The 20,419-nt window shown below is 41.1% G+C and overlaps 1 protein-coding gene across 1 annotated transcript in view; it reads right to left on the bottom strand.

The window, feature by feature from the left end:
- Positions 1–20,419, bottom strand: part of IFT81 (intraflagellar transport 81) — a 235,567-nt gene that overhangs the window by 96,426 nt on the left and 118,722 nt on the right. Inside the window, exons 10-11 of the mRNA XM_077461990.1 lie at positions 14,732–14,824; positions 12,449–12,595 (exon numbers count right to left, since the gene is read on the bottom strand). Coding sequence (XP_077318116.1) covers positions 12,449–12,595; positions 14,732–14,824 — 240 coding nt within the window. The remainder of the gene's footprint in view (positions 1–12,448; positions 12,596–14,731; positions 14,825–20,419) is intronic.

Genomic DNA, 20,419 nt, shown 5'->3' with positions numbered 1-20,419 from the left:
TAAGCAGGAGTGTCTGGGAACAGTAACAAAAGCAGTGGTGGCCCGTAATGCAGGGGCACCGCCACCCTATCCATGCGTCCAGCCCCCTAATCTACATGAAGGGGCGCCAGATGCATGAATTCCAATGGGGCTTTTTTTTAAGTATGTAATTAGAGCCTGGGGCTCCAAATGACATCAAAAAAGGATGGGCTTGGGGCGCAGAGTACTGCGTTCCGAGCCCATCCAGTTGTCTGAGAAAAGCGAATGAATATTCGCTATTATCACACGGATTGTCCTTCTGGCCAATCATGAAGTGGGTCGCGAGGCCGGGTTTCCGATTGTCCAAAAGGAGAAACCAGGCTATTAGCCTAGGAGGAGGAGGGAGGAGACGTACAGTCGCTGTGATGCCGAGGTGGAGACGCAGAGGAAGTTACCACCTGTCGCCCTGGGGGGAAGCTCTACTCACGCCATAGATGGGGTAAGTATGGGGCTGGTAACAGACCAACTTGGGGGGGAGTGTGGGTGCATTGTTTGCCACCCACCCCCCCACCAAAAAAATATACCACCAGTTGCCAACTGGGGGGGGGGGGGGGGCTGTGGGTGCATTGTTTGCCGCCCAGCTGCCCCCCCACCAAAAAAATTTCCACCAGTTGCCACTGTACAAAAGGTATGGCGAACAGAGAGTAACAAAGCAGTGAAAGGCAAGAAAAGATAGGTTGAAGGGACTCCTTTCAAGAAAAGACAAAATAAGGGACTGCAAGCATGGAAAAGCAAGCCTGGCATCAACGCTTCAGTTAATACAAGCTTTAGACATAACTAAGCAAGAAAATGCATTACGGCAAATTACCTTTAGTTTTAACCATAATATGACAGTCAGGCGCCCCAGTCACTACAAGGTATGGACACAAAGATGCAAGAAAACTGCATATTTTTCTTTAGGCTGGATTCACACTAGTGCAAACTGGATACATATTACCCCGCATCCAATTTGCATGACAGGAGATTGTGACTGGCTCTCAATGGAGCTGTTTTAAACATCTCTGTGGCAGCTGCAGAGTGGATTGCACGGGGGTCTTGTGTGTTTTTGTCTCAGTTCCAGGTCCAAATTCAGGCAATAATTTGGGCCCGATTCATCCCTGAAATGGAGAACGGGGACACACCAGACCCCTGCAGTGATCCGCATTGATATTAGATGTGAACCAAGACTTAAGCCTTATACACGCGATCAGAATTTAAGGGGACCGTTTGTCTGTTTTTTGTTGCATGCTAGTCTCATGTCAAAAGTGAAGAGGTTACTCACCATACGAAAATTCTCATATGACAAAATACCACTTCAGAAGTGACGTATAGTGTTGAATAGTTTTGTATGTGTTCTTTTTCGTTTCTGAGCATGCGTCATCTTGCTCTTATCATTTTTTTATTTTTTTTTTAAGGAAAACCGTACTTTTTAAAACGAAAATCAAATCGGACGTTGAGTTCACGTACGACAAAAATTTTATAGTCTGCACATCCATCTTTTGTCGGATGAAAAATCGGAATCAGCTATTCAAAGCATCATACTAACAATTTGAACATCGGCAGATCGGTCGGACAACATTTTACATCCGATTTTCGTATTGAGTGTACGGGCCTTAAGTCAAAGCCATAATCAAGAAACCGAAGACCCGAAATGAAAAACTGCTACTCATTACTGGCATCACTGCTTATCCAGGTTTCATTTTTAGATGGCCTGATAACATCGGAGTATATAAATAGTACCACAGATTGTCCCAATAAAAAAAATGTAATCTACAGATATTATAAACAAACATGTCTCATAGAGAAACTGTATGTTCTATTAATGTTCCATGAAAGTAGCACCGGCAGTTTGCCTAAAATAAAACCTAACCTCTTTGTTATCATGAACTATATTTAGACCATGTTTTCAATGGTTCTGTTCCAGAACATTTCAGGATCTTAGCTGGGTATAAACATTTCTGATCAAAGAACTTATTAGATTTGTAAATGGACAAAACTCATAGCACAAGACTATATGTACATGCTGTGTTCTTATGGCTTATTTCCAATACATAATCGTGTCCTTCATGCTGTGGTTTAGATCAACTATATTTTGCAGGGCATTCGTTAAACAGATTTCCTCTAAATCCAACAAGGCCCCCTCTCTTTCTGGGAACTGCCCCAATGACAATTATTTGTATGACAGCTTGTGGAAGTAGTGATGTGAGAGGTAAAATAAAATAGTTTGTGCACCTATTTGTAATAGGTTTGAGAATAATTATGTCATGATCACTTTCTTCAAAATATTGCTGTTCAAAGAAGATATCTCATGTAGCACTTTGTCCTGTTTTGATAGGTGCTTGGATCCAGAGATAGTGGTCAGCAGCACACTCTACCTCCCCTTAATGATGTCCAACCATGTAGCTGATGTAGGAGATGAATACCTAATTACTTGTGATTGGCATCACTGGTCTCCATCTCAAGGCGACGTCCCAAGACCAATGCTGTCACTTATCATGCAGGGCCAGGTGAGCATGTCAGCACACATAAACTGTACTGAGCTCAGAGGCACGATCACAACAAAGGAGGAACCTACAGCTGACAGTGCTGAAAAATCTATTTGAACACAGACCTGTATGCATTTTCAATAGAGGGAGCAATGCTCATTGGGGGAAGGGGGTGGTAGCAACTAAACTTGACAACTAGGAACACCCAAAAATCCAGCTTCATGAAAGGATGGAGCTCACAGGCAAAATCAGCACAGATAAAGATGAGATTTCTTAAAGACTTGTCCAATCCTTCTTTTTTAAAGCAGAGAAAATAATTGACAGTTAAATCAAGAGACTAGCAGGTAATCTTTTATACCTCATGAGAGTTCATCTTTAAAATCAAATTAAAAGACAATGTGTAGCAGTAGCACATTAAAGTAAGAAAATCTTTTTTTAATTTAATATCCTTTTATTCAAAAGTTGAACACCACTGGGTGTTGCTAGTTCGGCAATGCCACCACCATCCATAGAACACCCTCTATTTTTTTTTTAAATAAATCCAAGGCGTTTTCTGGTAAGACAAGGTGGAGAAGGGCTGTGACGTCATGATCTCCACATCTTGCAATCAGAGAACACCTTGTAATAATTGAAAAAGGTGTTCTGTGAATGGCAGCAGTGTTGAGTGAGTGGCCCCTGTTGTCAGTGTGCATAGGGCAAGCTGCCTGGTTCAGAACCCAGAAGATCATTGCTATCACTGTAGCAGTGTTGACTACTACAGTGATTTTACCTTTCCCAGCTGCCCCTGCCTATCAGATAAGCATACTTATATTGGTTCAATGTAAGTATGCAATAAAGATCATACCTGGAGTTCAGCTTTAATCTACATCTGAACCAGTCATAACATATGCAAACACACTTGCAATGCTCTGACAAATATGGATAGCCTGGGCAGGTATTGGCTGTCTATGTAATATATAGCGACAATGGAAGCTGTTTTTTAAAGCAAACGTGACATAAAAATGAAATTGTTCATAAAGTAAATCTTTGTTTTAAACATACAGTTGCCTCAATTCACCGTACCTAATTTATTATCCTTACTACGTTAATTCACCCAAATCTCAGGCTTTCCCTGATCGCTCAGTTGCACCAACTCCTCAGTTGCTCTTTAACTATCATATAGAGATATAAAATTGGGAAAACCATAATAAGAAACCATATATTCCCTGCTGTATTGTTTTACCTGCAATTACTGGAGGGTTTGAAACCTAAAGACATTTGTAACCTATTTATCTCTGATGTCCCACTACATTTACCGGGAGACAAATCCTTTATTCTTGGAGACTTCGTTTCAACTGATAATGATGGATAATTTATTCCTGGAAACAATTTAAAGTATCTCCAGTCTACGAATAGCCACATGATGGAATGAGAGTTGAAACGCCTAGTATGTAACTCCACGCTGCGTTTTATGTCACATGTGCCCATCCTTTTCTTTTCCTGTCATCATCACATATATATTCTTAATAGGAGGATGCATATCCTCATCACATAGCTAAATAGCAGAAGATAAACTGGAACTACCAATTTTATAGAAGCACAATCGTTCTATTCATAAATAACATGCGCATATAGTTTGGCTAGGTAAAACTTAAAGGAGTTGTAAAGTCAGAAGGTTTTATATCTTAATGCATTCTATGCATTAAGATAAAAAGCCTTCTGTGTGTAGCAGCCTCCCCAGTACCCCTTAATACTTACCGGAGCCCCATCTCTGTCCCGCAATTTCTCAGAGTCCCTCTGCCACCCAGCACTCTCTCACCTGATTGGCTGATACACAGCAGCAGCGCCATTGGCTCCCGCGCCTGTCAAGAGCTAGAGGAGTGGGGCCGAACGGCAGCTCCGTGTCTGCATGGACACGTGGAGCTGCAGCTCAGCTTGGGTGCCCCCATAGCAAGCTGCTTGCTGTGGGGGTACTCGACAGGAGGGAGGGGCCAAGAGCAGGGAAGAGGAACCCGAGAATAGGAGGATCCAGGCTGCTCTGTGCAAAACCACTGCACAGAGGAGGTAAGTATAACATGTTTGTTTGTTTGTTTTTTTGTTTGTTTTTTAAATGAGACTTTACAATCACTTTAAACAAAGAATTGAAGGTGAATCACAAAACTTTACACTTGTGTTTTCTTTTATCTTGGAAAAAAGAAAAATCCCTATAAAGTTTTGTGCCTGCTCCAAGAACAAAAGGAAAAACTTTGTCATGACACAAGTCGCAGCCCATTGATTTCAATGGCACCCATTCCCGAGCTATGTAACTTAAAGTCGCAGTGACTTTAAAAAAAATATATCTACACTACTTTGATTTGACTTTCTTGCGACTTGAGTATCAGAGTGTAAAGTTGCATCAAAGCTGCACCCAATATTGTGCGACTTTGAAGTCGGACTAGTGTGAACAGAGCCTTAAGCCCATTTTTGACACAAGGCTGTTCCTCCTTAGAACTTGTATTAAAAAAGCTGTGAGGTTTTAAAAGTCATAAATCTTCAAGTTTACCATGACTGCTGTTAGCTTTTACATCTACTAATGCTATATTATGACTTATTTTAATAAATAGGAATACCAGTCAAAAAACAGCAGCTATTGAACATACATTATACATAATGTAAAATGGTAAGCCTTACTTGAGCAATAGTAGTACCTTGGTTTTAAGAGTACAATCAGTTGCTAGCTAATGCTTAGTTTGTAATCTGCAGAACTGCAACTGCATCCATTACTGAAATAAATCACCTTTTAAGGAAATAAAAAATGAGGCATTTGGCCATACAACCAATCAACTGTTTGTTCTAAGCTTGGCTATATATTCTGTGCCAATTAAAGGGACCTGATATGACACTCACAGAGGATTAAGTTCTGCAATGATCCCCTAATCAATTATAAACACTTTTGGAAAATCTCTGTGTAATGGAGCTGAATCTTCCTTTCTCTCACTGAAAAAAAGAAATTGCATTTAACCAAGTATTTGGCACCATTACTCAGTTGACCAAATTCCTAGATACTCTGAAGACAGGCAGATACAGTATTTCATCACCCACAGTCTGCCCATCTACAATCTGTATATAACCTGTTTGGGAAAACTACAGCTGGAATGTGATTGGCTGCAACAGCAACACAAGGTATCTTCTCTGTTTTAGGTTTTAGCAATTATAAACAAAAATTTCCCTGCTGTAATAAAACATGAAGACAGTGGGGAGCCTTGCTAAACTGGAACTAACGGAATCTGGAGCACCTGTGCTCAAACTTAAAGTGGTTTTAAAGCCAGTAGTTTTTTTTTATCTTAAAGTGATACTAAAGTTTTGTTTAAAAAAATGAATAAATAAATAACAAACATGTTATACTTACCTGCTCTGTGTAACGGATTTGCACAGGGCATCCCAGATCCTCCTCTTCTTGCGTTCCTCTTCGGCACTCCTGGCCCCTCGCTACTGTCCAGTGCCCCCACAGCAAGCAGCTTGCTATGGGGCACCCGAGCTGCAGCTCCGCGTATCCATTCAGACACGGATCTGCCATTTGGCCCCACCCCTTCTCTCTCCTGATTGGTCAACTGACATTGATTGACAGCTGCAGGAGCCAATGACACTGCTGCTGTGTCTCAGCTAATCAGGAGGAAAGTCCCGGATGGCCGAGGGACTTGTGGACATTGCTGGACAGAGATGGGGCTCACGTAAGTATTAAGGGGTGCTGGATGCATAGAATGCATTAAGATAAAAAGCCTTCTGTGTAAAGCAGCCCCCCAATACTTATCTGAACCCCATCTCTATCCAGTGATGTTGCAGGAGTGTCTCGGCTGACCGGGACTTCTCTCCTCATTGGCTGAGACATGAGCATGGCACCATTGGCTCTCACTGCTGTCAATCAAAGTCAGTTAGCCAATGAGGAGAAAAAGGGGGAGGGGCCGGGCCACACCTCAATGTCTGAATGGACACACAGAGCTGTGGCTCAACTCGGGTGCCCCATAGCAAGCTGCATGGAGCAGGTAAGTATATCATGTTTGTTATTTTTAACTAAAAAAAAAAAAACTAGACTTTAGTATCACTTTAAGCTTGTGCAGTTAAAGCGAGACTAAATGGTAAAATTGTAGGCTTTTTTTTTTTTTTTTAAACTGACAGTTTTATTGATTTTCAACAGTGTCAAGCAGACTACGAACCAAAAGGGGAAAATAACTGAAAGAGGATAGAGAGGAAGAGATAGAGAGAAAGAGTAAGGAGGGACAGAAATTGTAGGCTTTTTATTGCAGAAGATACAAGCAGCGCTTCCTGACTTTGCCTCCTGAAACATCTCTTCTCTGCACCTCTGTAGCACCAAAAGCAGGCTCTGTGTAATCTATGACAGATTAGTGCCTACTCCCAGGGCTCACAGAGCATAGCGAAGATGCGTCACAGATTTCAAGGAAGCAAATGTGTGGGGATCTTCACAAACTACGTTTACAAACCTCAGGATCAAACAGATAAATAGTAGACTAGAAATAATTACACTACGGTGTGGAAATTAATATATACTCTTAAATTTTGACCAGCTGACTTGCAAAATTGTAAGGGGCCTGAGCTGCAAACATAAGTAAATGTAATTTTTTACTTTAACACACTTTAATTGCAGTATAAAATTGCTGCATATGTATATATATATATATATATATATATATATATATATATATACACACACACACACATACACACACACACACACACACACAAGCAGGGCTACTGATAAGGGGGGGGGCCCTCCTGTACCGGGCCCGACTCTGCCTCTCAGCAGGGGGGGCCCGGAGGTAGAGTGGGCGGGGCCTCCCAAATTTTGTGCACCAATGTGCTAATTCCTGCTGTGCAACTATTTAAAAAAAAAAAAAAAAAACTCTCTGGGTCCCCTGTATATTCCTGCATTCATTTTATCCTGTTGCCTCAAAAGCCATCCAAGGTCTGCTGCAGAAAGCACCCCCAAATATGATGTGGCTGCCACCATAGTTCAAGGAGGGAATTATGTATTTACAATGATATGCTTTATGTCAAACAGGGTGCTTGGTCTGATGTCCAGAAAATTTTTATTTTTGTCTTACCAGAATTTAGTGGAAACAAAAGGGTGAGGTCAGTAACATGTCTGTGTGATTTATACGCATACCCTACATGCTCTCAATGTACAAAAATAATAAAGAAATACATGCATGATTAAAAACAAGGAACGACCCGAAAGAAGGTGGCAACAAACATAGTAATCATATACAAGAAAGAACGTTTGCCTTTGTCATTTGAGAATTTCCACTGTCGGTTACATCATGATACACACCATCATCGAAAATTGGATGACCGCTCGTCCAATTTTCTCATAGTGTGTACCACACTTTAATCACTCTCTGGTTAGCTCAAAATTTCAAGTCCTGAGATACTAGCCAGGCTTTAAGGGTTACTCGCCACCAGTTGCCCCACCCAACCCCTACCCTGCCCCTTATTCCGTCCTTAAACACACCCTCATAAATTATCTCATGACATTACACTTAAATGTTTTATGCAGAATTAAGTTCCAAAAATAAATATTAACAACAACTTTATAAGTGCCCATTAATGCTGCTTCACCTGTGCCCAACAATGCAACCTACCCATGCCCATCAATGCAGCCTAGTCACTTGAAAAAAGGGGGGTAAGAATAACCAGATTTAGAGCAATGTGGCTCAAGGACACAGTATAAGAAAATATTACCAGAATTTTTCCAAATTATTGTAATGCATCACCTTGGAATGATAACCCAAAAGCAATGACTCTTAAAATTTTTCATCGGCTTTAAAATTAGGAAAATCTTTACAATTATGCAGTAAGAAAAGTAATTCTACTCTGAAAAAATGTCAATAATTCTAAACCTATCTTTGCATGTGTAGGTACACCTTTAGTGCTATATTAGTATAGCTATTTTGCCGTCTACAAAGATAGACTGAACACAATGTTCAAATGTAACAAAAGACAGTGCTAATGTTTCAGCAATGCTGTGATTCTCACTGCTATTACATGCATGGGGATAAGCAAGTTGATATAGGATTTCATTTTCTCTGTTGTATGTTAATATCCAATGTGATGGATTTTCCTACAATGATTATATGCTTGCGAGAATTTTTTTTTTATAATAATAACCATGTACCCCACACATAAAGAGACTCTCTCTACTAGATGTGATTTCCTTGCCCCCCCCCCCCCCAACTATCCCTTAAAGTGTTACTAAACCCAGGACACTGCATTCACTATATCTGGTCTCCCACAGTGCACAGAACATGGAAACGCAATTCTTTTAGTGAATATAAACTGCTAAATACCTTTTCTCATCTGCTTTTTTTTTCCTTGAGAGAGTGCATGTGATCAGCACAGGGCCAATCAGCACTGTCCAGACAGAGGGTCAGGAGTCCTGCATTCTGATAGGACAGTCAGTGCAGTATGAAAATTCCTCCTCCAGGCTTTAATCAGGCACTGATAGAAGTCACAAGACTGCTATATACTGCTGATGAGAAAAGGTATTTAGCAGTTTATATTTACAAAAATAATTGTGTTTCCATGAATGCAGGGTCCTGGGTTTAGTAACGCTTTAAGCCTTGTACACACTAGTAGTTTTGTTTAGTTCAACCCAGCAGGGCTGAACGAAAAAAAATCGAACAGTTTAGAGGAGCCGCTGTACTAACATCCGACATTGGTGCAGCAATCTCCCCTGCTGTTCTATAATGTTCTGACAGCAGAGTGGGGCGGGGCGGGACAGGATGCCCCCCCCCCACCAGAACACTCCAGCCAGCACTGTCAGCGCTGAGGGTGCTGTTCGGGGGTCAATCGGCAGACCTTTTTAGGTCATGCCTCGTCGTCAGAAGCTGAATGTAAACAAAAGAATGGCGGAAATTAAAACTTGAAAAAAAAAGGACCTTCATATCTGCTATGTATTTAAGGGGGAACCCCACACTAAATTTTTTTTTAAAAGAGGATGGGAGAGCCTCCTGAACCATACCAGACTACATGCCCTATTCATGGGGAGGGTGCTTTTGGGGAGAGGGGACTACTTACTTAGTTTACTTAGAGGCAGCTATGAAGCAGAGCAGTCAGACGCGAAAGCCAGTGCCAGGTGTAGACTTTTTTTTTTTAACGGGTCTACACCGAGGGACAAGTTCAGGGCCATCTTTAATATTGATTGGACCCTGGGCAAACGTTTTCTTGGCCCCCCAATACAATTTTGCTCTCCACCTGCTCTGAGACATACAATAAATAGAAGCTAGACTTAAAATCAGTTTATTGTATCAGATCAGGCAGCGATTGTGATCGGTTGACAGAGGTTACAGCATATCATTACGGCTTCCGGATTGGTAGCTAGAGGTTACAGCACACATTACGGCTCACTGATTAGTTGCTAGAGGTTACAGCACATAACTTCTACTTGTTGATTGGTTTCTAGAGATTACTGTACAGTAATACTGCTCACTGATTGGTTGCTAGAGGTTACAGCACATTATCTCCTCACTGCAGGGGAGCATGATATACATATGAATGCCGCCTTTATTTACAGATCAATGCTGCCGGATGCAGCTATTCACATATGAATGCCAACGCTATTTACATATGATTGCCGGTCATTTTCATGTTAACACAGGGTTGCAGGTGAGTCATCTGTACACAATAGGGCAGAGCTGGGCAGCATTAGTAGCAGCATTTCACACTGAGATATCAAGACACAGCACAGGACTAAAACTTCAAGGGACAATGGAATTTAAACTTGGATAGTTGGCAAGTATGAAGCAGGTTACTTGGGCCCCACAACAATGACAGGGCCCAGGGCAGCTGCCCCTTTTGCCCTGCCTTAAAGACGGCCCTGGACAAGTTGAATCTACACTGATGGATGATTTTTTTAATAAAGGTCTTGTCAAAAACTGGCTCTGCATTTTTACTCTCTTTTACCACTTTTTTGGTGAATGAGTAGTGGTGCTATGCTCCTAGTATGCATGGTGCCAAAGAGAGAAAGATAGTCATGTGACTGTGGCTTCAGGTAAGTAAAATGGGTAATTAAATCGTTTTATTTCAAGCCAGTGGCTAATATCCTGGAGTTTGGCTTCAATCAAATATGAGAATTGGTGTGCTTAAAGGGATTAGGAGATTTAAAGTGTATCTAAACCTAAAAACAAATATATAATATACTGCAGCTTGTCGGTCCTAAATATGGTGCATTATTAGTTTATCTTTAGCCTCACAAACTTATTTTCCTTGGGCGACAACACTAATTTACTGAACTGTAGCTACTGTATGGAGCTGCAGCGTTGTCAACCCAGGACATCACTATAGAACACCCCCCCTTTCCTCACCCTCATCTGCATAACAGGAAAGGGGGGGGTGTGCTCCAGTCTAAAGAGGTAAACTGGGCAGGGCTGATAAAACTGCTTGATATTGCAGAGCAGGACAGACAGAAAGCTCAGGAAGTTACAAGCTCACAGGATTTCCAGCAGGATCAAAGGGCCTTTCATTTTGCACTTAAAGCAGTTGTATGCCCGGAAAAAGAAAAAGAAAACCTGTAAGGCAAAAGGCATACTGAGCTAGTATGCGCAGCATACTAGCTCATTATGAAATACTTACCTTAGAACGAAGCACCGGCATCACCTCCCAGTCACTGCTGAGGGAGCTGACATGTCCCCTCAGCATTTCTTCTGGGTTCATGTGGGAGCCCTCTTTCCGGCAAGGAACTCTGATTTTCTGACAGCATCTGCCGGACATTCAGAGCGCATACGCCGCTGACGTTAGCGGCTGCATGCACAGTGAATATTTCCTAAACCATAGGAGGTTTAGGAGATATTAGTTTTACCTTCAGGTAAGCCTTATTCTAGGCTTACTGTAGGTAAAATGTGTAAGCAGTATATAACCGCTATAATGTGGAACTACACTGCATCTGAACACCACAAATCAAAAACGCTATTCAATTTATTTTTAACATTCAAAGCAAACTTCTGCATCCACCCATGTCTCCATGCTTTATTTTACAAAAAAGCACTTTGAAAATCATCCTCTAGCATTTCAGGCCATGGCCATCTTGAGTCAGGGCAGATGATTCAGGTAGCATTTACTTCCTGGAATCCTTCTGCCCTTAGCTCAGACATACATGCAGGCAGGAGGGTGTGCTTAGCTGAGAAATCCCCTCCTCCTCTCCTCACCACCTGAAGACTCCTGGGTTGTATTACATCATTTACCTAGGCCTGGAAACCATTAAGTAACTGAAGAAATGTAAAAGAAACCTTTAAAACAAGTAACTATGATATGATATAATTTCCTATCTATTTACAAATGTGAACACCATAAGCCCCTGTACACACGGTCGGAGATTTCGACAACCAAATACGTCGGATTTTGCCCGTCGGATCTTGTCCGAAACTGTTGCATACACACGGTCGGACAAAGTTGTCGAAAAATCCGATCTTTCAGAACGTGATGACGTAATTTCGTTACGATGGGACTACGTTCAGGCTAGTAGCCAATAGCTTTCATGTAGGAATTTGATCTGAGCATGCGTGGCACTTGGTCCGATCAAAATTCTCTACACATGATCGGAGTATGTCCGATCGGCCCAGTTGGTCGGGAAATATTTCCAACAAGTTGGAAAATTGGGTCCGACGGATATTCCGACGGAATCAGTCCGATGCATACCACACACAGTCGGATTATCCGACAACACTGTCCGATAGGACACATTCCGACGGATTCTCCGACCGTGTGTACAAGGGCTTAGAGTTTAATATAGTCAATGTTGATTGAGAGAGTGAGGTTGTGCTTTAAAAGATATAAAAAACACTTTCAATTGTATATTTTTAACAGACCAAAAGGGAACAAATATGAGTTTTGTATATAAAACTCAAAACAGGACATGGATTCTAAACCATGAAACAAATACATAAATCATTATTTTTAGACTACAGTTATTTTTAGGCCCAAGAGATTGCGCTTACCTCATCTCCTCTTAACATTTCAGAGCCATCAGAATCTCGGACCTGATTGGATTTCTGTGCTATTTCTCTTTCTAAATTGGCAATTTCTTCCTTAGCATCCTGTAATTCTTCAGCTTTGGTTTCTTTCTTGCGTGAAATTATGGCTGCCTGTGAAATCAGAATTTGTGTACATATAAATACAGTATATTTGTGTTATATACACACACATTCCTAATTCCGAGAACTCTGTCTTCCTGTAGTCAAAGTAAGAAAATACAAAACCTTTTATTATATTTATATAGTTAAATAATGTGAAATAGCAATCAAAGCAGTCGGACAAATAATACAATCAAAATGTATACAAATCTTATATGAGTCGGTTGCAAGCTTATACACCATTAGATTGATCTTACTACACCCCCAACAACGAACACGTGTACAAAATAGGCGCAACCTATACTATCTTAAATCACAAATATTATAAAATGTACAAATAATAAACATAAATTCCATTGGTGGTGCTTTCACCACACAAAACAATTAAAATACTCACCTCCAGGTTTGACCTCTAAATAAATAATAAGGTCGACAAGCCTTTTTAATGTCCCCTCAGGGTTATAGCCAAGGCTAGATGCACAGCGCATCTCACATAAAACTTGTAAACTTGTACTATTAACATAAACACACACAAACACACACCACAGGTTGAACTGGATGGACTGGTGTCTTTTCAACCTTTCTGACTATGTAATATTTTACATGTTTTATGTGAGTTTGAGCAGTGTATGCATTAGAGAGAAGTATAATGCTTTGCATATAGCCCTGGTAATAACCCTGGAGGGGGACACTAAGCCTAGGTTAACATATGTGTGATCTCAGACATCGCATGTGATGCGCACTTGCACCACAGCATGATTAAGGCGATGTAATCGTGCTGGTTCCCTCATCGCACATATGTGAACCCAGGCTAAGGCTCCATTCACCTCTAGGTGTTTTTGGGTGATTTTCTGCTCTAAGCCTCAGCTCTCAAAACACCCAACAAGACAAATCCCATTCATTTCAATGGCCCCTGTTCATATCTGAGCGCTCTGTTGCCTTAAGCGAAACGCCCATCACTCAAAAAAGTACATGAGCTTCTTTTTTGGCAGATTACATTGGTGACTTGTCAACCTGAAAACACCTATACAAAAAATGCCCAAAAAATGCCTGTAAACTAGCAATGCCTAGATATGAACAGAGCCTTAGTGCTGTTTGACCTCATTATTTAGTTAGAGGTCAAACCTTGAGGGGAGCATTTAATTGTTTCACATGGAGGAGGCATGCCTGGCACAATCAGTCGTGTGATATTTTTGAGATTTTTGACACATCCGACGCAGTGGTGATTGGTGGTACTACCAATGTAGTATATAGTTATTTGTAAAGCAACCTAGAAAATGATTGTGAATATGTTTCCTTCATTATGACAAGAAGCTAAGGCCCCGTTCACACCTAAGTGATTTTCTACTTGAAGCTTGTAGCGCTAAAACTCGCAACAAGCCAAATCCTATTTATTTCAATGGCACCTGTTCACATCTGAGCGTTCTGTCGCCTGAAGCAAAACACTTGAAACTCAAAAAAAGTACATAAGCTTCTTTTTGGCAGATTACATGCATTATTGCATTTCTGGACCCATATACTTCAATAGAAACGCCTGACTTTAGCAGAAAAAAAACGCTTGTAAAAACGCTCAAATAGCAGCTCTCTACCCCTAATTTCTTCTCCCTCTCCTCCCCTTAGAGGTTTCTATTGGCTATAAAAACACACAAAGCTGTAAAAACACTTGTAATACACTTCTAAAACACTTTAAAAAAGCTTGTAATAAGATGCAAAGAAGCTTTAAAAAAGCCTGAAAAACATTGGGTAAATTGATACACACAGGTGTGAAGGGAAGCTTTTCTCCATTGTAGAGAATGTTTGGCAGTCATGGTGTCCCTGAGTTGTGGTGCTAAATACAAGGAAGACAAATGAACCAGGACTTCTAGTACACTGTAAATATAAATATACTATTTATGAAAGCATTTGTAGCAAACCATTCCCTGGCACTGTAAACCTTATCGTTTCCCAGAAAGTTATAGATCACACTTATCTGACTTGCTTTCTTACATTTCTACAGTGAAAAGATGTCAGTTTTACTGGCTGAACTTTACTATAATTAATATCTACCCAGTAAAAGAAATGCAAGTGTCTAAGACAAACAAAAACCAAACAAAAAACAACCACAATCCATTAGAAAACAAATGTTTGGAGAATTATTTGAATACATACTTGCTGTCGAAAAAGGGACAGTTTGTCATCGGTCGGGTCATTTCTCATTCTCTTTTCAGTGAGCTGATTGATTTCTGCATTGACTTCTTGGATCTAAAAAAAAAAAACAAAAACAAAAAAACCCACAAAAAAATGTTATACGATGAGTTAAATAAACAACAACAAAACACCACTGTTTTGGTTGGCAATGACTAAATAAAATGGAGTAAATGCTACTTTGAATGAAGTACCCATTTAGTAAATATCTTCAATCTACAAATTTATCAATGTGTAAACATAAAACATATGATTAAATATGATTTCTTTCTGACAATAAACCCTTGGTGTCCAAATTGTGCCCCTTTAGCACCTATTTTGTGGCCCTCAGAGCCCTAGCAGACAGCAGTGTGGGCTTTTCTTATTCAGGTGCTTACTCAGGGCAGTGAAGCAAAAATAATTTTTAGACTGGCTTCTAGCATTTAAATAGCTTGGATAATTTCTTTCTAACTTACTTTTTTCTGTGCTCTGCATACCTTTACCCTATTGAAGTTTGTTTTTTCATCTGATATTTTATAATGGATACTAAGGAAAGCATCAAACGTCACACAAGTAATTTTAAGAGGGAGGAGTAAGAAGCTTACAGAGGAAGTAAACCCCGATGGGTTTACTTCCTCTTGCATTCCCTGCAAAGGTAAAGCATAATGGACTACTATGTATCGCATAGTAGTCCATTATGTGTCACTTACCTGACACAGGAGCCAGCGAAGTCACCGCTGTCCCCTGTAGTCCGGAGGATCCATCTTCTTGGTGGGTCTCGCTGCTCCGCCGCTGTCATTCGGCGAAGCCGCGATGACGTCACTCCCGCGCATGCGCACGGGAGCCACCACTCGCGCCATATCGCCGTTGACCGCGGCGTGCTCAGTGCGCCGCGGTCTACGGCGCATGCGCCGTGGACAGTGGTGCCTGTCTTTCGCCAAATATCTCCTAAACTGTGTAGGTTTAGGAGATATTTCTTGGACCTACAGGTAAGCCTTAATCTAGGCTTACCTGTAGGTCAAAGTTGGTTGTAAGGGTTTACAACCACTTTAAATATGGAAGCACTGATTTACAAAGGCACTGTAATAGCTGTGATCTCCAATAGTCTCATGGAATGTTTCCAGTCTAAAGCCCCATACACACTATCAGATTTTCTGATGATTTTTTTTCCTTCAGATTTACCAAAACCATATAATATGAGGTCAAACCTTAGGAGTTTCAATGTGTATGCAATCGGGCAGGCCCTTGCACTACATGGTTTTCATAAATCTGAAGACAAAAATCAGCAGAAAATCTGATAGAGTGTATGGGGCTTAAGACTCTCTCCCGAAGGAAGCCTCCAGTTTCTAACAACTCCTCTCAAACAAGTTCACAATTTCTGATCATCTACTGCAGCATACACTTAATCTTGAACCAGCTCTTGTAGAATGCCCATAGCCTTTGACCATCACCTGTTGCACATCCGCAACCTTTGACAGCTTTCTAAAGCATTACATTTACCGATTATAACATGAGGCTTTGTGATTGAAGGTGCCACAATTGAGGTCACCTACATCAAGAAGGTTGACCACTACTTTAAAACTATAGTTGAGAAATTTTAAAAAATATTTAATGTTCAGACCTCTAGATAACTGTATGAAGAACCCATATACCACGCAGAAATACATATTCTTCAAACTATGTGCATATACATCTACAGAACACTGTCAGTGTGTTACTGAAAAAATGTTGTGACTCAAATGTTCAAATTTCTGATGGGCTCCGATTGATCATATGTTAATCAACAGTATTACAGCATTTATATTCTCTCCAGAAGCTAAGGTCAGCCATACACAGAGTGAATTTCTTTCCTCCAACCTGTGAAACTTGCTAAATTCCCACATCAACACAGGCAGTGTTGATGCAGGTATCCTTCCTGCCAGGCCATTGTCTTTTCCCAGCGGAGGAGCAGGGGAAGCCGTCCCCGCTGGGACAAGACCGTGATTATTGCTAGCGGCTATAGCAGCCACTAGCAAAAATTGAAAGAGAATCTGGCAGGCTGGTTGTATCCAAGTTGATCGATTGATCAATTTGGTACATTCAGCTTGCCCATCAACGGTTCAAATCTTGGCCGCAATTTGAACCGCGTATTGCCAGTCTTACTTACCTAGTAAAAGAGAAAAGGTAGCCACATTGTCTCATGTAAAGTTTATGCATTTATATTTTAAATATGTAGTTACATAGTAGGTGAGGTTTAAAAAAGACATCCGAGTCCATCAAGTCCAACCTATGTGTGTGATTATATGTTAGTATTACATTGTATATCCCTGTATGTTGTGGTCGTTCAGGTGCTTATCTAACAGTTTCTTGAAACTATCTATGCTCCCCACTGAGACCACTGCCTGTGGAAGGGAATTCCACATCCTTGCCGCTCTTACAGTAAAGAACCCTCTACGTAGTTTAAGGTTAAATCTCTTTTCTTATAATTGTAATGAGTGGCCACGTGTCTTGTTATACTTCCTTTCGCCAAAAATTTTTTTATCCCTATTGTGGGGTCACCGGTATGGTATTTGTAAACTGAATCATATCCCCTCTCAAGTGTCTCTTCTCCAGAGAGAATGAGTTCAGTGCTCACAACCTTTCCTCGTAACTAATATGCTCCAGACCCTGTATTGACTTTGTTGCCCTTAGTTGAATTCGCTCCATTGCCAGTACATCCTTCCTGAAGACTGGTGCCCATAACTGGACAGCATAATCTAGGTTCGGCCGGACCAGACTCTTGTAGAGTGGGAGAATTGACATTTTATCTCTGGAGTTGATCCCCTTTTTAATGCATGCCAATATTCTGTTTGCCTAGTTAGAATCTGCAGTAGCAAAATTGTTTTATTGTTGCTTAACATGTCCACTTTTTTTTTTTTTTTTTTATAAAACAAAGGTTTTATTAAACACATGGTGCATACATGTTGTATTGACTTCATACATAAACTTGAAAAAAAACGTTACATTGTACATCGCATATACTGTATATAAGAAAGCAGGTACACGTTGCCATGAGGATGAGTTCTATGAGTGTGTATATTCCAAAGAAAAGAAAATTATATTCAAAAGGTACAAGTCTTAGTTGTTATTTCAATCTGTTATGGTTTTGCTACACTACAAACAGGTATCAGACTCTTGTAACCAACGGTCCCATGTCTTATTATATTTGTCAGGACAGCCTCTGTTAATATATATACATTTTTTGTATGGTAAAGTATTGTTCACTTCAAGTTCCTCTCTACCATCCTTGAGGACGATTGTCTCATCCATTTTTAGCTATAATTTTCCTAGCTGAAAATAGTGTCTCGTGCAGAAATATTTTGGTATACTTGTCAATAGTATCAGGTAGGATTCCAAGAAGGCACTGTTTTGGGTCAAGTGCTAGGGGTGAACCCATGGTATCATGTAAGAATGCGACAATTTGCTTCCACAACCCCTGCATCCTGGGACAGGCCCAGATTAGATTAAAAAAGTGCCGTTTCCAATCCACACAGCAGACATATTGTGGATTGAGTACATTTGTACCTTGCCACCATGAGGGGTGTAAGATATGCCCTGTGTAAAATATAGAGCTGCGATAAACGGTTCGACAGTTTAGGGGATACTGCCTTGCATGCCTCCAATGCCTCCCCCCTATCTTCATCTTCCATTGGACCCACCTCTCTCTCCTACCTAGGTTTCAGATCATACGCTATTTTGGTAGAAATGGGGGTGGATAGCATGTTATAGAATGTCGAGATTAACTTGTGAGGGTTTGTGCCCTTAATCACTGCCATGATGGCATTAGGGGTAGAGTCTGGGATTGAGTCAGGAAACTGAGACTGTGTTGCGTGGCGGATTTGCAGAAATCGAAAGAACATTTGGTTTTGGAGGAGGAATTCATCTTTGAGTGAATCAAAGGTTTTGAGGCATCCATCTTTTAGTATGTGGTGTAAATAGAACACTCCCTGTCTGGTCCATATACTTGCGTCCTGCATTTTGGTGAATTCAGGTAAGCTTTTGTTATGCCATAACAGCATGAAATCATTATATCGTGGGATGTCAAGCTTAGAGGAGGTCAAGTCCCATATTCTCCTATATTGATACAATGTGGTGTGTCTATGTCCCCCTTGCTCCAGCCCCTGTACGCCCACTGCTATCGCACATAATGGGTCTTTGGTATGTTGCGCCCATTTTGGACATAGGAGAGTTAGAAATCTCTCACCATCCATCTTATCTATGTGGAATAACTGCGATAACTGAGATGCAACATAATATAAATTGAAATCGGGGAGAGCCGTGCCTCCCAGCTCAGTTGGATTCTTGAGGGTCTGCCACGCTAGTTTGTGTCTGTTGGTTCCCCACACAAAGGGCTTCAAAAGGGCCTCTAGAGATTTAAAATATTTCAGGGGGAGATATACTGGGGTATGCCATAGTACATAGAGTGTCTTAGGGAGCGGGACCATTTTAATTAAATTTATGTGACCCCAAATCCCAAGTGGAAGCCGAGACCAAATACTTACTTTAGTTTTGACTAAGGAGATGAGAGGTTCTATATTTGGGGAAATGTAATCTGCAGGGGATCTAGATATGTATATCCCTATGTATTTGATGACATCAACTCTTTGCAATGGTAAACTGGATTGGGGCTCCGGGGGGCGAAGCTGTCGAGTGGTAGGATTTGAGAATTGTCCCAGTTAATTTTTAACAATTTTTAACATTTTTAACAAGAATATTCCGATTTGTTCGATCGTGTGGAGTGCAGTCTGCAGAGACAGGCCCGAATCGGCCAAGTATAATAATGTATCATCTGCATACATGCTAATTTTTTCAACCAAGGAGCCCATTTATAGTCCTCTAATCTCCAGGTTTGCTCAGATGGATATCGCAAGGGGTTCCGCCGCTAGGGCGTAGAGCAGTGGGGACAGAGGGAAGCCCTGTCTCGTGCCTCTGCTGAGGTCAAACATCCGAGACTGTCACTTGTTGGCCACCACTTTGGCCATGGGTGCCTGATACAGTAATTGAACCCACTGGATGTATTTGGGGCCAAAGCCATAGCCCTCCAAGCATCTCCAGAGATATCTCCACTCCACTGAGTCAAATGCTTTTGCTGTATCTAGAGTCACCACTACCCGTGTTCCAACCTCTTCATGTGTGGCTTGCATGTTTATATATAGTTTCCTATAGTTTTAAATGAGATGTTTCGACTGGGTATGAAGCCCACCTGATCCGTGTGGATCAATGATAGGATGACTTGATTGAGCCTAACAACCTGTAACAAGGATATGGGGCAGTAAGATTCTGGGTATCCTGGGTCCTTCCCTGGCTTAGGGATTAGAACTATTGTTGCCTCTGTCATGGAGGGGGGTAGTGTTTGGGACTCAAAGAGGTGGTTGTAGAATGCCAGTAGTTTTGGAATAAGAGTGTCGCTGTATTGGGAATAGAATTCAATTGGGAGACCGCCCGAACCTGGGGATTTAGATCTGGCAAAACTAGCTATGGCTGTTGTGATTTTGTCCGCAGCGAGGGGTGCCTCCAAGAGGTTAGTTTGTTTGTTTAAGAGCTGCGGGAGATTGATACCCTCAGTGGGAGCTGTTGTTCTGTATAGGTCAGCGAAAAAATCTCTAAACATGGAGGTTACTGTAGGTGGGTCTGTGATTTCTTGTCCTCCGGGGC

The sequence above is a fragment of the Lithobates pipiens genome, unplaced genomic scaffold, assembly GCF_037356315.1.
Source record: "Lithobates pipiens isolate NorthernLeopardFrog02 unplaced genomic scaffold, aLitPip1_a1.2 Scaffold_3, whole genome shotgun sequence".
Classification (NCBI taxonomy): Eukaryota; Metazoa; Chordata; class Amphibia; order Anura; family Ranidae; genus Lithobates; species Lithobates pipiens.
Note: the sequence above shows the minus strand (reverse complement) of the source record. Positions and strands in the feature narration are given on the sequence as shown.